General features: G+C 36.4%; 1 protein-coding gene across 1 annotated transcript in view; it reads right to left on the reverse strand.

The window, feature by feature from the left end:
* POLN (DNA polymerase nu) overlaps positions 1 to 18,341 on the reverse strand; it is an 87,511-nt gene that overhangs the window by 47,058 nt on the left and 22,112 nt on the right. Inside the window, exons 15-17 of the mRNA XM_039723955.1 lie at positions 5,950 to 6,007; positions 4,457 to 4,534; positions 3,920 to 4,034 (exon numbers count right to left, since the gene is read on the reverse strand). Coding sequence (XP_039579889.1) covers positions 3,920 to 4,034; positions 4,457 to 4,534; positions 5,950 to 6,007 — 251 coding nt within the window. The remainder of the gene's footprint in view (positions 1 to 3,919; positions 4,035 to 4,456; positions 4,535 to 5,949; positions 6,008 to 18,341) is intronic.

Genomic DNA, 18,341 nt, shown 5'->3' on the forward strand with positions numbered 1-18,341 from the left:
CACCTTCAGCACTGGGATGATGATTTGGATATAAAAGGATTATGACTGTCACAGGCCATCAAGGCAACATAACACAAGGTGAACTTGCAGGTAGCTAGAATCCATTATATCATGAATTTTTAAAAGTTTAGGCAAGCCTTGAAACTTTGCCATGTGTTCAGTGCGTCACTAATGCACTCTTGGTGTTGTAATAGCAGGTGTTGACCTGCCTTTAAGGCTTTTTCTTTGTAGGACATAACAGAGGACTCCCTGTAAGATAATTTTGATAATACCCTATGACCACAGCACAAGAGGAAGAGCACTAAGCATACACAAGTGAGCATCAAAATCTCTATCATAGTTTTAGCTGGGGTAACTATGTTAGATGACCAAAATATATTGGCTGTGCAAGGCAGACATGAGCAAGCTGGTCTAGTGGAAGATGTCCCTGCCCATAGCAAGGGGATGGACTAGATAATCTTTAAAGGCCTCATCCAACACAAACCATTCTGTGGTTCTGTGGAAGTTAACTGCAGCTTCTGATAGTTTTAGGTGAATAGCCAGTTCAAGACAGTTCTGCCAAAAGGAATACACAATACTCCAAAAACACTCTACAGCAAGCAGTGTCTCCAGCAAACAGCTGAGCACAGAGCAGGGAAGCACAGAGTGCTGGAGCTGAGTTACTCCTGAAAGGAGCTGTCTCTGCAAGCTCACCAGAGCAGCACAAGACCCCAGCCCAGCCTGGCAGGAGCCTTGCCTCTCACTGGGGTTGGTGGTTTGGGTAGTGTGTTACACATGACTGAATTTTAGCTTGGAAGTTAATATCTCCACTCAGCCCTTTACTGCCATGCACAGACACAGTGTGGGCTGACACACACTTACACACCTCTACCTGCTCTGCTGACCAGGGTAAAGATTCCATATGAATGATGTTTAGCAGAAACATGGATCCAACAGGGTTCCAAGAGAGATGCATCTCTAAGGCACCAGAGATAGGCTGAGTCACAGCACAGAATACCTAACCAAATCATGAAAGGAAAGCTTTTATACATGAGAGATCTTAATTTAATCAGGAACTCAGAGAGTTCACCGCTTTGCAGAAACTGCCCACCCATGTGTATTTCCTGCCAAATGCTATAAAAAGCCTGTGAAAGTTTTAAAAAAGGTTGGATTTCAGATTGAAGGCTTTAGTCTGAAGGGCAGCTAAGGAATGGAGTTATGTTTCAGTGAAGAAGTCATGAAGTTTAGAAAAAATAAGTGAATAAACTGATACAAAAGTTGGCTGGACTCTGGAGTGTGGCTCAGATTTCTATCCAGTAATGTATTCTTCTCTATTTATGATTTAATATTTATCAGTCTAAGGATTTTTAGATACAGAAAACCTGCTAAAAGATACCACCTGACATGCATTCAGAAGCTGATATGTTACTAGATACTAACACTCACCTAATTTTTTGTCCTTGGAGAGGGAGCTTCAGAAACTAATCCATTCTTTATAGGTCTTCTAGAGAAAAAACTTTTTTTTTGTAAAGGTTCTTCCAATTGTACAAAATACGTAAGGAAAGATTTACAAATAGTAACAACATACAATTCCTTCAAACAGAACAAAACATTTGCTATGCCCATTGGTGTATCAGTTGCACAGATTTTAAAGGATTAAGACTCAGAGAAAACCAGACGACCAAGAAGAGATAAAATATTTGTTGTTTATTTTGCTCTTCTCATAATTGATTCTAATGTGAGTAGAATCAACTACAATAAAGACAATTGACTAATTTTTGGCTCTAAAGATTTTATTTATCAATAGCAGACTATGAAAGATGAATAAATATCCAGAATGAGAAAGCATTTGTGAAGCCTATAATTTTATATCTTCTCTTTAGTGCCAAAGAAATAAAGGACAGCATTCAAAAATCCAAGATGAGTTCAGTAGGAACTGACCCAACAGGAGGAATTCAATTTGTCAGAACAAATACAGATGTCTACATTTAAGCTGGCCACCCCAGACATACTTTGTTCTCAATGGTGAGAACTCAACACTTTTATTGTGCAACTGATCTTATTACACAGGGCATATCAGCAGTCAGCCAAATGAATCTCTCCAAGTATGTGACAGATGTCCAAGGTTAGATGAGATTAAACACGCCCTTTGTGTTTCTGTGATTCATAAGTCATCTAATAGATTCAATAGAAAGTTTCTTCCAAGCATTAGCTTTACTGAAGCTTGAGAGTAGAGTCAGCAGAATCATTATGTAATGATTTTGTAGACACACCATGACAATTCTGTCTGATAAAAATATTTGCCTGTAATATTTCATTAAATTTAAAGTTACCGTGAAGCAACTGCAAGAGCTTGACGGCTGCCAAGAGCCATGAGATTGCTGAATAGAATGGTATTTCTGGAGCAGTGCCCAGAGCTGAGACAAAATTTGACTCATCTTCATGCATACATTTCCAATAAATCATCAAACTAAAATAAGGATTTAACTCCATCATGAGGTTCCAGCGATATCGTGTTAGAGCTAAGAATTGATTACAGTATCAAGAGAAGCTTCTAAGAAACTCTAAAAGAATGGTGATCTTTCCATAGATATATTCAGTGGAATGTTTGTGGTCTGGAGTTTTGTTCTCCCAGAATGCACATGTCTCAAGCACTGATTCAGTTGTTGGTAGCAGAATAAATATAATGTGAGTTCCATTTTGTTTCTTTGTACAAATTCAGAGCATATTAACAAATATATCCCAACCCTGGATGTGTTCAAGGCCACGCTGGATGAGGCTTGGATGAACCTGGGATACAGGAAGGTGTCCCTGCCCATGGAAGGGGAACTGGAACCTGATGATCTTTAAGGTCCCTTCCAACCCAAACCATTCCAGGATTCTAAGACTCTGTGAACTACGGAAGTGTGTAGGAAATACCATGTTTGGAAGACTATGCCTGCAAAAATTTAGAAACTGTAGGATGAGAATTGAGCTCAATCAATCATAGGTATTTTTGCTGTCATTTTCAGCTAACAATATTCCAACTAAAATGGAGATGAAAAGATAAAAGAGAGGGGGAGAAAAAGAAAATAAGCAAATTACATAATATTTACATGAATTTCAGTCTATTCAAACAGATTTATGCCACAGCATTTTATTCAATGTTTTTCCGACCTATCTGTTGAAACAGGTTTCTTGACATCTATCCTGGCACTTATTGAATGCTCATGCACTTTTGAGTACAACAGAGTCCCAGTCTCTAATGAGGTTTTTAGGCATCACCATGCTATAAACAACAATATAAAATACCTTCAACAGCTAAATTACTAATATTCTTTTTTTGATAGTTCATATTTTAATTGGCATACTGAAGAGATCAGTAAATAATTATATAGATATGGAGATTTTTAAATTTGCTTTTAAAAAAATTATTGGGGTAGCAATTTTTCCAAATTATTCCAGAATATGGAAGCACTAAACCCTATTAGTTGAAAAGAAATCCCATAAGCTCTTGTCTCTGTTTCTTAAATAGATGTAATTTGATTCCAATACTTCTATTGGACATCTAAGTAAATTTCAAAAATGCTTTTACTTTTACTGAGAAAAGCTGTTCTGTTTTTTCAGATGGACAACCTCTCTAAGTGCTGCTCTGGATTTTTTAAAAGAATTGGTAAAAATAATAGAAAGAGGACATGATTAGCAGCCACTGTTCACAACATATCATTGCATCAGCTTTAGCCACAAGGCTTTTACTGGCCAGTTGGATTGCAGCATTTTGATATGTGGAGAAGAGAAGGCTCAGAAAGACAGAAGGGAATTCAGAGTGTTAAAATAGCATGAACAATAGATATTGTAACAAAATACTGTCTTTTGTTATCATTATGCAGTAATACAATAGCTTAGGTTATTCTTACTATTTTGTCTAATTACTATTGAAATATTCAACATTTAATCTTACCACTGAGAAGCCAGTGTAGAAAAGATATCAGTGATTTCAGGTTCTTGGAACAGTTTCAGAAGTTCTGGCTCAGATGATAAGTCAGCAAGGATCCTTAACTCAATATGAGAAAAGTCTAGAAAACAGTGTTAAAATGCATCTATTGCTCTAAAATAAAGGCATACCTGCATTTTAACCAGACTATCACAAATTAAAATGTAAGCCTGGAGTATTCAATCATTTCTTCATTCTCAAAAAAGGCAGATGCCTATAAGAAACTCATCCTGATGATGCTATATTCTAGCTATGGATCACAAAGTGTCTCAATCCCTCATTATCTTCGTGTGTCAATGAATCTTATTAACTGTTTCTACTCACAAGGCTAAAACATCATCCACTTCCAAAGCATAATAAGGAACACACATCATATAACAATATTAATTGTTACTAAGGGATTTGACAGCCTTGTAAAATATGTCATCCAGAGGAGAGGGGAAAAAGACATGACAAAACTGTGAATATTAATATGTATGAGAATAGTAATTCACTCTCTCTTACCTGCTGCTAAAAATGTACATCCTTTTTTTGAAACAAACAGTGTTCTTGGGGAAATAGTTATTATGTCCTCTTCTTTTCCTAGAGAGGAGATATACATTTTAATCCCAAACACCAGTTCAAAAATACTGTGCTGCAAACCATAGAAGGTTTTATACCAAATACACAGCTAACACCACAGAAATGGCAGTGTAAGCAAACTAGCAGAGCACCAACTGCCAGCATCACAATTATTTCACTATATCAGCCATGTATGACTTTATCTCCACCATCCTTGCAGTACTGCTCACTTCCTTTCTCAAATCCAAACCCTTTCCTAAACACAAGCTACCAAATATATATAATAACTAACATTAGTCACAGCTCACTTAATAAAGGATACATTCATAACGAAATATCTAGTCTACAAAGTAAAAATGTGTATTTTTGTATCTTTGAACATGCTGCAGCAATGTGTTAATAACCAAATTCTGAGTTACAGATGGTAGAGGAATATAATATTGAAAATATACAGCAGTCACAGGCATCCAAATTGTAATGACAGAAATCCCCAATAATATGATGAAACACTAACACAAGGTACTGGAAACTGAATGCATCCAGGGAATATCACTTGACATAGTGTAGGGAGGGATGGTGGTTTGAAATGCAACAGAATCTGGTCAGCATAAAAGTGAAGAAAATAGGAAAAAAATGTTTCTTGATATGGGAAAAAATTAAGAAATACATTTTTGAGAAGCATATAAGATGATTAACAAAATCTCCAGAAAGTTTCATGTGCTACAGTTATGCCCAGCACCTCAGGTTTATGCTGCCCCTGCTGACACAGTTCTTAATAACAACTTTTGAAAAATACTTATAAAAATGACTCATGTAGATAAAATAAAACTGCTGTCAAAATTTTACATTATCTTCCCTAACCTCCTGCTTAATGACCTGTATTATTTCCAACACAGGGAGTGAAAAGCTGTGAAAAGGCAAAGCTTGCCCTTAGCAGAGAAACATTGAGCAGCACTGCCCAGCTTTGGTTCATGCTTTTCTAGACTTCACTTTGATTCTCTCTGAATTATCTGCCTTAAATCATCTGCCTTAACACATCTGTTATGAAAAACAACACTTCTAACTATTGGTGTTTAGTTGTGAGTATGATTAAAATGGCCCAGCTTAAACATTGACTCAGGCAAAGCCTTATGAGCTGAACACACACAAAATCATCCCTAGGATATTTAAGGTATTTAAGATGCATAATTTCATTTGGAAAAAGTGAGGGAAACAAAAAAATCTAAAAGCTTATAACTATTTAAATCAGTGCTGAAACACCAAATATTTTTTTCAGGAACAACCAGAAAAAGTAATTGGTTTAAATGCTATGTATAACAAAGCATTGATCATCTGATATTTAAAGCTGGACCTATCAGCTTGCTTCAAGATATAATACCACACAGTAAAATAATTAGATAAAACTGCCTTTTCATCTTAATAAAAACACAGTTTACCTTTTATGTACTGTTTCTTTGTAATTGTAACTGGATGTTTAGAGATACCTTGAATGTTCTACAAACAGGAAGAATAAAAATGCTTAGTAAGTGCAAATTTATGAAAATATGTTCAGGAACAGTTTATTACCAGCATTAGTGATACTAGTGCCAACAAGTTTTTCCCATATAATAAGAGAGATTAATCACTTTGCCTTCCAAAGGAAGCTTCACACTCTGCATCTGTATACACTTTTGAATATTTACTCTTCCATGAAAATTGGAAGATTCTAAGAACAATTACTCACTTGTGGCCATTTTAAAGCCTAATCTCTGGATGCACCATAGAAGGTAATTAGTAATCCAATAAAAAATAATTTTCTTCTTGCTTTAACCTGTATCTTTTAGTTATATTGCCTGAGAAAAGAACACATGTGAATCTTGCCTGCAGGCTAAAGGAACTGAATGTTCTTCAGCCTCTTGGATTTTTTTCTAGTATCTATTCCCACTTTTTTGAAATGCATGATAAAATAAATAAGGAACCATTAACTGTCTACAGCACATCAGTCCAGATTAAAAACTAGAGATAATTTTATTAACCAACACACAGGTCTAGGATCAGCAGCAGATCTTTTTTTTTTTTTCAAGATCTGGGTTCATACACCTCCAGTAAAGCATCAAAGATACACACGAGAACTCCTTCCTGTTATTTTGAGTCATTATGCCTCTTTGTCTAGAAAAGCAACATATAACAAGAGAATATGTATCAAGCTCTGATTTTGTCATTCCATGTATTTAATTTGCAAGTGGATCAGGAATTAGATGAACATACTAATATTATGCAATACTGAAAGTTCAGAGAGTGGGAATAGTGCTATATAATTTCCAAATCAGAATGATCACGTTCTATGCAATTTTCAACTCAAAATTGTTATTTTAAACTTAAGAGGGATGTAATCAGACAGCAAAAGCTATTGAAATCTAAAGCAGAAGCAAAAAAACAAAACCTCCAAACCACAACAGTACCATTCCTAGTATTAGTACCACCCTTAAAGATCTACAATTAAATGTCTTCAAGTTGAACACCTGCCCCAGCACCCTACAGAGAGAGATAGGAAACTACCACACAAAATACAGAATATTTTCACAGAATGGGTAAAAACTAGCAACACTGCTCTTGGTCCATCAATACCCAGAAGAAACACTTGCCAACTGCAGTATCTTATTCTTTAGCTTTTGAAACAGTTAAAACCACAGTTGTGGCAATGCTGATGGTAATGCATATTTTAAAATGATTTTTTGAAGCAAGTGGTTGTTTAATCTGTACACAAAACTAGCACTCCCGTTAGCAACTACTGATTTCCACTAACAACAAGCTGGGGAGAACTAGTGCTCATTCATATGGATAATATGCAGTCCAAGTGGCCATGGAATCTAGTAGATGCTCAGAAATTCAGAACATTTACTCCTTTATTATGTACCTGGACATGAATGAACGCGGGAACTTAATTTTAAACATTAAAAATACATTTTAATTCTGACTTATAGAAACATTCTAACAAAGGATGGAGAGGGGCTTTTCATTTGGCTCTACACTGGTATTGTGGCATGCACTGAGTCAGGTAATTTCCAGCACAGGTTAAAATTGTTTATAGTTACTCTCACTGACATTTTTCCTTGTTTCATTAACTTCAAAATACTGAACAAAGTGAATTTTAAAAAGTATTTTAAAATCTATCAACAATGTAAATATCAATCAGTACGTTGCTATCTTGTTTACATTGAGAGCATATGAACAAAGTCTACTTTCAACTCAATTTTAAAAGTGTTATTAATAATTCTGGAAAGCACCAGTAAGTAATTGCAAGTGCAAAATGTCTTTTCACTTGTAAATCAGTTAACACCTCATCATTTGACTAGATCTTCAGAAAAGAGGTAACTCAAGAAACATGAGAGTTTTAATGTTCATCTTTAAGGTATTGAAATAGTTTAGCACATCCCTCTCATCTAATTTTAGATTAATTAATTTTAGGCAACTTGCTGGTTTAAACAAGCTGTATAGAATCTCTACAGCCAGTAAAAACAGGAATCTACAGTGGATTATCCAGTGATGTATCCTGAGATTTAGATCAAATTTTATGAGATTAATTTGCTCCAAATATTTAAAGGAATAGAGAAATAAGGACACAATCTCATCAACAGTCTTCCAAATATCAAGTTTTTCTCTGCTTGAGTCAGGTGACTGTTTTACTGTCTCAAAAGTGGAAAATTAATGTGGCTCAGGCACATGATCGCCACAACTTTGGACTACTACATAATACAGCCTGTAGTTTTGCTCTTAGGTGTGCATTTCAAGTCTTTCTGAAAACACCTTCAGAGATCCAATCTGAGATGTGAATGTTACCCTTATTGTTAGAAAAGGGTATCCACATCTTGTTAGAAGTTACGGAAAAACAAAATTGCCCTCTCTGAAAAATCATGTTCCAACAGACAAGAAGGAATGCTTGAAAAGGTGTGGTGGAAAAGCTGGTGTGGAAGTTAACTATTATAATACTTCACTGTTTCTGAGTGAGGGTAAAAAAAAAAAGATTAAGCTATTCCAGTAGATATTTAACACAAAAATTCTAGCATTATTTTTTAAAAAAATTAAAAACATATAAAAACAACACTGTAAACCAAAATTATCTTCCAGCTGATAGAAGGATAGATGAAGCCAAAATCCCAGATTCAGTATGTCTGAAAGGCTGTGATGATCAGGGGAGCTTTCTGAAGAAAGCAGCTGTCACTCTTATCTTCCACAAGGACAAGAAGAAACATGCAGAAAACTACAGGCCAATGAGCTTCTCCTCAGTTCCCAGGAAGATGATGGCACAAATAAACCTAGAAAACATCTGCAAACATATTAAAGTCAAGTAGATGATGTGGGGTAGTCACCATGGATTTAGAATGGGGAAATCATGTTTAACCAAGGGCAGCCTTGTGCAATGCAGTAACCAGCTCTGTGGATGCAGGGAGAGCAGCAGATGTTGTTTACCTTGACTCCAGCAAGGCTTTCAAAACACTCACTCATAAAAGCCTCAGAGAAGCTGCTGAAGTACAAGGTAGATAAGTGGACAGTGAGGTGGACTGAAACCCAGCTGAACTGCAGGTCCAAAGGGCTTTGGTGAGTGGCACAAAGACCAGCTCATGGTCAGTCACTGCTGGAGCAGATAAGGCCCAAAACCCCCATCTATGACCTGGATAACAGGACTGATGCAACCTCAGCAAGATGGCAGGTGATCCAAAACCCTGAGCAGTGCTTGACAGGCAATCCAAAACCCTGAGCAGTGCTTGACATGGCAGATAAGTGATTCAGAGCGACCTCAGGCACGTGGAGAAATGGGCAGTGAGGGTCCCATAGGGTTCACAGTCTGAAAAGCTGCTCTGCAGAACATGACCTGTGGGTCATGGTGAAGAACAAGCTAAACATGAGCCAGCAATGAGCCCTTGTGCTCAGGAAGGCCAACAGCATCCTGGGCTGCATCAGGAAGAGCATCACCAGCAGGCCAGGAGACTGATCCTTGTCCTCTACTCAGGATGCCTGATGGGAGCATGTAAAGATGAAGCCAGGTTCTTCTCAGTGATGTCCAATGACAGGACAAGAGGTGACAGTCTGAAACCACTACAGAAAATTCCACTTGAATGGAGAAGAACTTTTCTGCTGTGTCAGTGGTCAAACACTGGAACAGGCTGCCCAGAGAAGTTCTGAAAGCACTACCCTTGGGGATACTCAAATCCTCAATAGACAATCTCCAGCAGTCTTGGCAAGGAGGCTCAGAACTGATGGATTTTGGGTGTCTCTCTTAAAGCCTCAGAAACACAGCTTCAAGCCTCAAAAAATGATGATCTAATCTATAAGGAAAATCACTATATGTAAGGAGAGTAGAATTATCAATGAAACAATACCTAATCAAAATCAAACAAACAGTTTCTCAGCTCTATGAGTTCTTCTCAGTCAGTTAAACTCCGCTGAGCTTTCTATTTTTTGTATCCAAAATTCTACATCTTCATTTGCTGCTGATCTTTTCATTCCTTCCTAGATTAAAACCAGCATACTATTTCAGTTCTTTCCAAGGACTACAGTATACAGACATATATTGGATAATCACAGAGGCTGGTGGTGCATTTTAATTATCTCTTACTCTACATCAAGTAGGGTTGTTGTTCCTATTTCCTATATTCTGATTCCCCTTTCAGTTTTTTACATGGATTCAGCTAACCCCTACATCTCTCTTCCTCCCCATTTACATGATTACTGGCATAAATTGTTATTTTGAACATGTAACCTCAGTCAACCCCAGTGACTCTCAGAATACACATCCATGTCTGTACACAAAGGCTTCAATAGTTGTAAGATAGAGTTATTTTTTTAAACTGGAAAATGGCTTATTATTCTAAAATTACCCAGATCTGCATTTCTAAAGCTTTATGGAATATGTCATTCTGAAGCCCTACAAACTGCAGGGAGGGGAACAAAGAAATGTAACAGGTAGTTACTGAAACAAATGCAAATGCACAGAGGTGGCTGCTGACTATTCTGTGGGCATTTGATTCTGACTAATTCCCTCACTGTTCTAAGACCTTACTTAAAAATAAGAACAGAGACAAAACTTACTGCTAAGATAAGAATATCCATTCATAAATGTATACAGGATGGATGTGTCACAAGGGAAGTTAAAAAATAGCCAAGGAGTTAGACCAAACAGCTAGAAGGAAGGAGTTGGACCAGGTAAAGTTATCAGGAACATATCCTTCGATGTGGTCACCAATCCACCTGCTGTTAGTGAGGCACAGTGCCAAACACCAGAGCAAAATAAAGGAATTAATTATTGTTTTACAGTGGCTACCAGTGCCAACAAATAGCAAAAGCCAATTGTGTTTCTTGTAAACAATAAAATTTACTGGGACTGTGATCTTGTAAGATTTAACAGCTCTAATAGATGTTGCTGCAGGAAACCAATTATTTCCTCATACTTGAGAAATACACAGATTTTCTTTTCCATTTGAAAAAAAGTTCAGAGCAGCAAAATTCTAGTTTCTGTCATGAAATATAGCACTCCAGCTAAAACTGAAGCATTACAAGTCAAAAGTTCCTGCGGTTTCTCTTAGCAACTTCTTCTCCAGAAAGTTTATTAGAATAATTAGGCCACAACTATTCTCTTTGAACACCAACTCAGCTCTACACAATGAAACACAAAGTAAGCTTTTAAATCCACAGCATCTGTTTGATGACTAGCACTGGAATACTTTTAAAGCAGAAGTAAGACTTTGGTGTGTAAGACCAGACTTCTTTACAATGCTAATAGATAGGTGGATAACAACTCCTTTGAGCTTTACACTCCAAATTACTAACTGCTTTCTTTTTATAATTTCTAATTGCTATTTAAAAAAAAAAAAATTTTATTCTTTACTGTTCCCTCCACTTTATTTGCTTCTTGAAAATTTTCTCACTCCTTTTTCTTCTTTGTCTTTTGTTGTTCTACATGGGACTACAGCTGGTTATAAATGGTGCTCTCACATCTCATTTAATCAGTTTGAGAAGAAATTTAAACACAGGTTCAGTGAACTGCTTCCTTAACCATCAATACTTCACTTGCTCTGTTGTTAAAGGCCAAAGCTACTGGAGAACTAGCAAGGAAAACTGCATCCTTCCTAGAAGAGCATCTTTGCAATACAGAATGAAAATGTTGAGTCCTGAGGCCACTCACATCAAACTCACTCAATTTATCTGGCACCTCCAAAATTGCAGGCAACTCACTCATTACACAGCATTAGTAATTTGAAAAATACACAGCAAAAGTAATTTGAAAAAAACTTTTGGAAAATCGCCACTTTTAATTATTGCCCACAGCAGCATTTATTTATAGCTCTAAAGGAATAAACAGCTATTTTCTGTGACTTCTGTATGAAACACAATTTCAAGACAGTCTGAAGATCTAATTGTAAAATATGGCATGCATCTCAATAAACACAGAAAACAGGAAAATTAACAAAGTCACCATAGCAATGCCAGCCTGGTATGGATGGACACATGCATTCCTTAGCAAATCCTGACTTGTCTGCAATCGCCATCTAGTGGCTTGTGGAAAATTAAGGACATCTATTTTCCTTGTCAAAAGCCACGGAACCATACAGACTTCTGGAAAAGGATTCCTTAATTTTTGGTACTAGTTTGCACTTTTCAGCAGAGAACAATCAATCCAAGGTAAAGCACTCCCCTCTTGCCTTACCAGCAGCAAAGAATTATCAAGGTTTTTTAGACATCAGATAAGTGGGAAACGTAGAAGTTATTCATTCAATTCCCACAAGCTTTGAAAGATGAACACGAGGAAGGAAAAATGGGCAACCAAAATTCATGACTTCTTACTTCAGGGAGTAGGCTCTAAGAACAGTGTGTTTGATTTCCTACAACTAATTATCTTTTTGCCATATTCCTTGAAATTTAGACCTGGCAATGATCTCAGGAAATAAAGATTTAGCAGCACATGAAATAGGTTTTGATGAGTTATTTTTAAAATGAAAAAAAATTCACTCACTGATTTGATTAAAATCTGTTTTCTGTAAAAAATTTTCACCTTTGCACAGCAAGTAAGGAAGTTTGTATATACACAGCTCTTTGTATCTTTCAAGAGAAAAAGACTGCTCTTGTTTCCCATATACAAACTGACTGCATTTTATTACTCATTTAATTTCATTTTCCTGAAAGAAAATTATACACAGAATACCAGCTCTATTACACTAATATTCATTAATATGGAAAGCTCAAACTCTGGAATGAACCCCAAGGGGATACAACTTGGTTTTAGTGAAAAAAACCAATGCTAAGGCATAGAGATAACTCCTTGAGTGGCAGCTGGAGATAGTAAATATTGTACAGTTTTAGATTAGCTGCATACTATAGCTTTAAAGGAAACAGTGTCAAGGGAATATTGTCCAAAGGTACAAATACCAGGCCTTAACTGCACAAAAATTTACAAGATTTCCAGGCTGGAGAATTTACTGTTCAAAGAAAAGATGTAACAGTTGTTTTATGAAAAGGATAAAATTTAGCATCTCAAACAAGATTGTTCCACATACTGAGGAAGTTACTGAGCATATGTTAGCAGGGAATTCCTCTCAAAAGGCTGTGAACAGGAGGCTGGTTGAAGGAGTTAAAGAAAACCTAAGTAATGTCTCTTTGCTGCCAACAAGGAAAGGACTGTTCCTGACTTTGCAGAAGTGGTCCTTAACTGTAAGTTCCCAGGAGCCAGAGCCAGTGGATGATCATGCTGGGACAGGAGAACTATGGACAGCAAGGCCACGGGGGTGACAGCAAGGTGACCCTGTCCTATTCTGTCCCTCTTCAGCAACCCTTATACAAACCACTGGTTTTTTCCCATTGTTGTTCCCAACCTGGGAGAGCACATCCATATCCAAACTCTGCACAAAGTTTCCCGAGGCTTTATGAAAGGTTGCTGAGGAAATAAAGAATTGGCAAATTTTCCTCTTTTTGACACAGAAATAAAAATAATTGTCTGCAGAGAAAGATGAATATAATAGGAATGTAGAGCTATTGAGATAATTTTCCTGAATTTCCTTGGAATGTCAGTGACAAAGCTTTGGGAAGTCACTACTGTGTGAAAACTGGTCCAACCCAGGACAAGTCTCTTTCAATCTACTTCATTTTTGATCTTTTCCTATAAACCATTTTTATCATTCTTCATTTCTGTTCTTGTCAGCCCTCTCAGATATTTTAATTTTTTCTTAGATAAAAACTGGAAGACAATTGTACAGTATAAGAAGAGTACATAGCAAAATAAACTATTTGAATACTTTTGCTATGTTAAAACATAATGAGTGCTGAGATTGAGTTAAGACTGTATTTCGTCCTTGCAAATGGGAATTCAGCCATCAGAGAAATATAGTAACACTTCCCCCTTTTGAGAGCTTGTAAGACAAGACATAATATGTGTGTCTGAGATTTTTATTTTAAATGTCCTGTCAGAACATAAGTCTCCAAGATCTGAGTAGTTCCTAAAGTGTATATCTACAACTCCCTCTAATGGAATGCTTCATATGAAAACAAAACAAAACAAAAAACATCAGGCAGAATTTCTAAAATCTTAATCAATTGACAAGAGGTTCTAACAGAATACTTAAAAACAAATAGACACAGAGGTATTTAATATAAGGATCACATATGTATTTGTGCACATCGCTCAAGATTCACCAGCCTTATGTCTTATGGATGAGGACAGTAAAAATTGCCCCAGCAGGACATGGGCTCCATGAAACTCTTGAGAGCTTACAGAGGTCCAGTGACTGTGACCAGTGGGGACATCAAGGGATGCTGCACATGCCAACCTCAGGCATAAGAGAAGTGCCCAGACAGGAGCTGAAATGTGAACAGATAAATAGCAGCAGAACAATGACTATGACAGACTATCAGTGAATGACACTAATTGTTTCTTACAAGCTAAATTCCATGCTAATATTGCTCTTAACTATTCTCAGATTACATGGAATCAGACTTAATAAGATTCCAAGAAACACCCCAAAGCGCGTAGATTAACTCATGTAACAGAATACTTCCAGTAATAGACATTACTATAATTACTTTACATTAAAACACCTTTGAATTTGTAAGCTAGGGAAAGCTACATTAATCAAAACATGGTTTTTAGAAAGGATGATTCTAATTTTGATTCTTGTTAGCTCTGTGCTGCAATCATATTATAGAGAAAAAATAATCTGGCAGTAGCAGTAGATGTATTCCAAGATGAATTTCTAAAATATGATCATAGCTTTGGCTTTTACCTGGAGCATTCCCAAAAGATCACTGGCAAAGGCCATTTAAAGGATAAAATGAATCAGCATATAATCAACAACCTTAACAATGCCACTCAAAAGCAGTAAATGCTCAAGTGCTGACAATTTAATTCATACATACTGGATTGAAATATATTATCTTCTGATTTTAAAGAAACAAGTGGAAGGATGCAGTACTGTCAACTCTCAAGCACAGGAAGATTTTAGAGGAACATTCTTTTCCCCATTTCTACAAATCTAAGCTTCTCTGAGAATTTCTTTTGCCAGAAACTAAAAGACAGTGAAGGAAATTTCAGCCTCCATAGTCAATATTTCATAATGTGCTAAAAATACTCTGGCTGCTATTTTCCCAAGTTGTATAGAATCTTTCCTTTTTGAGCAGCCAGTTTTAATTGCTCTGCTTATTTCTGTGCTCATGTTTAGCTTGTAGAAGAAATAATGACAGACTACCTTATCCTGCATAAACAAAATGCAAGTATCTTTTATGCTGTTACTGCAAAGAAGCAGATTTATACCAGTTGCACATTACCTTTCTTTAAATAACACACAGAACAATTATACATGCAAAGATAATCCCAAACAGAAGAGATGAGGACAGGACTGAAGTGCTTGTTTTAAAGAATTACAGCCCAGATGATGCTACAAGCTTTACTGAGCCAAATTACGCTATAAAATGTTGTCCATGTGTTGGATACACCCACTCACCATGAGATAAATGAATCTATACAAATCAGGAGCATTACAACAGAGAATGCCAAAGATGTGCATATATCATAGAAAAGGACACTGTAGTGCAGATGCTGAGAGAGTAAACAACAAACCTTGTTTCTGCATTTGGGTAATAAACCAACCTGATGATGCTCTGGAGCATCAGCTATGAGTGTTACAACGTGACCCACACTTGTCACACAAATACCTAAGAACTTTCTACTGCAATGTTAAGGTAGTGTAAAATTTCATCCTGAAAATGTAATTGGACCAAAGTCAACATGCCCATTCACTCATTTTTAAGTACAATTTTCATGTCATAGAACTTCAGCTGTGATGAGTAAGAGGAAATAGAGAATTTCTGTTTCCAATACTGTAAATATAGTTTCTTGAAGCCTTCATTAAGATCTATTTTAAAAAAACAAACCTAAGCAATAAGACACTATAAAGACACTATAGAAACATCATAACTCTACTCACAAAACGAGATACTATTTTAGTGCTATTAGTGCAGTAATAACCACCATATGACTCAAGAGTATTGGAATAAACATACTGAAAAGAAATATGGCACGAAAATATGTTCTGAATGCAAAAGATGCTCAGAGAACACCAATCAACCACAACAATCAGCAGGCACACTCTGGCTTTCTCTAACAGCATATCAGCTCATCTGAGTGACAGGAGTTTGTACTGACTAGAAAACACAACTTTAAATTGCTTTAATTCAAAGGCCCAAGAAAGCACAGACACATTCTCATATCTGTTAAGACAACCCACCCTTGTTACAAGCAAAACGCACATTAGGGAATACTTACCAAAAACTGATTTTGTTAGCCTAGATGACATTATAGAAGCTTTAGACAAGATGTTTTATATGAACCTGTAATGTGTCTGACATGTCTCTGTCCCCAGTGCTTTCCAATAAACATACTTCAAAAAAAAAAAGAGAAAACACACTCCAAGATTAATGAAAAGGCAAGGCCCTACTATTTGTTCATTTTAAGTGAATAATCTTCTCCGTTGGACAGTGTATGAAAACAAGTTCACAAAAATCTTGTTCCTAGCAGTGCAGTTTCAAAAGCAGCCAAGGCCTTGGCTCATTTCTGGGGAGGGGGTTAAAAAAAAAATCAAAATGCAAGCATATCTCTGCTCCCAGACTTGGCGTCTGATTCCTCACATTGCACCAGCCTTTGCCAAACCTTCTAAAAGCTGTGAAAGAAAGGGGCAGGGATAAAACAAGACAGTGCAGAATCTCATCCCTATTGGAACACCTTGCAGAACACCCTGTTTCTGCTAGAATCCAATTGTGACCACAGACATCAAACTTCCAGAAAGAATATTTATAGTAGCACACATCAGCCTGCAGCTTTAATAAGGCCTTGGACAAAATGCCTGAAACCTGGAGCTGTCACAACAGCTTTGGTAGCACGATTCTGTCAGACCACCCTGCTAGGAGTGCACATGTGGGGATGCCAAAATGGAAAACCTATTGGGATTCTGCTACAAAAGGGAGACAAACAAGCAGCATCCCATCCATACTGTTCAGAATCCCAAAACCACACCAAAACGACATTTCCATTTTATCTCAGAGAAAATTAGAAAATCTTTCACTCTAAAAAACCAGCCCAGAGGGGAAATAACATGGATACATTATGGCTAATCAGAAATATTGGTTTGCTAAGTTAATTGAGAGAACAGACTAATTTCGGATGGCAATTGCTCAGAGGGGCCTCTACTTCAAGGGATTGTCTCTCCTCTTAGAATGAAAACCAGATGGGTAAATTCATTATTCATATTCCAAACACTACTTGCAACACTCATTTTCTAATAAACAAGCATGCAATTCTCTATTGTGCATTCATCACCAGAAAATCTTATATCTGTTGAAGAGATTGAGATACATGCAATATTTCAGGTTATTTATGATCCTTCCTTAAGCAGGTTAACATTCATATGTCCTAATTAGTTTCTCTTTCAAATTACATTCCTGATTTCCAAATTATAGGCTAACATGTTTCTTTGACTGATAGGTTATATTATTTTATTTCTTTGCCTTTCTGGACAAGCCGTCAAAGCATTTTTCCTGAGGAGAAACAGGAATGCTTGTTTTTTCCACTTGCTCCAAGAAGGTGAATTTTTTTTATTTATCTTCAGCATAACTTTTTGTTACTAAAAGGAAGGAAATGCTCCCTGAAGCCCACCATTTTATGCTTTTCAATTTAATGATAAAAACATCTTCTGAAGTAGAGAAGCATAAACTCATTAGCAGCATTTCAGTTCTCTCTGCTGCAGAAGCCTGGAGGAAAGAAACCTTAATACAGAATATCTGATTCTAGCACTGAAATTTACATCTTAAACCAAATTATAACATCTAATTTTATGCAATCTTTATAGCTCAAGTTAGGATTTCTCTCTTTTCATTCGGAAAGGGGTTTAATCTTAATTGGGTTTATGCTGTTCCACTTTTGTCCTGACTTATTTCTGCTTTAAAACATGAGAGACTGAAAAGAGATATTTCCAGGTGGGTTTGGAGAACATAAACAAGCTTTTATGAACATTATAAATATATATAAGATAAAAGTTATCTATGAGTAATATAATCAAAAAGCATCCTAATGTAGACAAGACTAATACATTTATACAAAAACTATTTGAAAATAACACATTCAAATAATAAACCTAATTAAATTCCCCTAATAGTCACAAGCAATCCATCATAGAGGAATAAAAAAACAAGCTAGCACATGGATACATTATCAAATAATTTGTAGGGTTTACATTTACTCTTAGGTTTCAGATACCCAAGTTTTCCAAAAGTAGCAAATAGACATCTATGATGCAATAACAGGAGACTG

This window comes from Passer montanus, unplaced genomic scaffold, assembly GCF_014805655.1.
Source record: "Passer montanus isolate IOZ18808 unplaced genomic scaffold, ASM1480565v1 scaffold51, whole genome shotgun sequence".
Taxonomy (NCBI): Eukaryota; Metazoa; Chordata; class Aves; order Passeriformes; family Passeridae; genus Passer; species Passer montanus.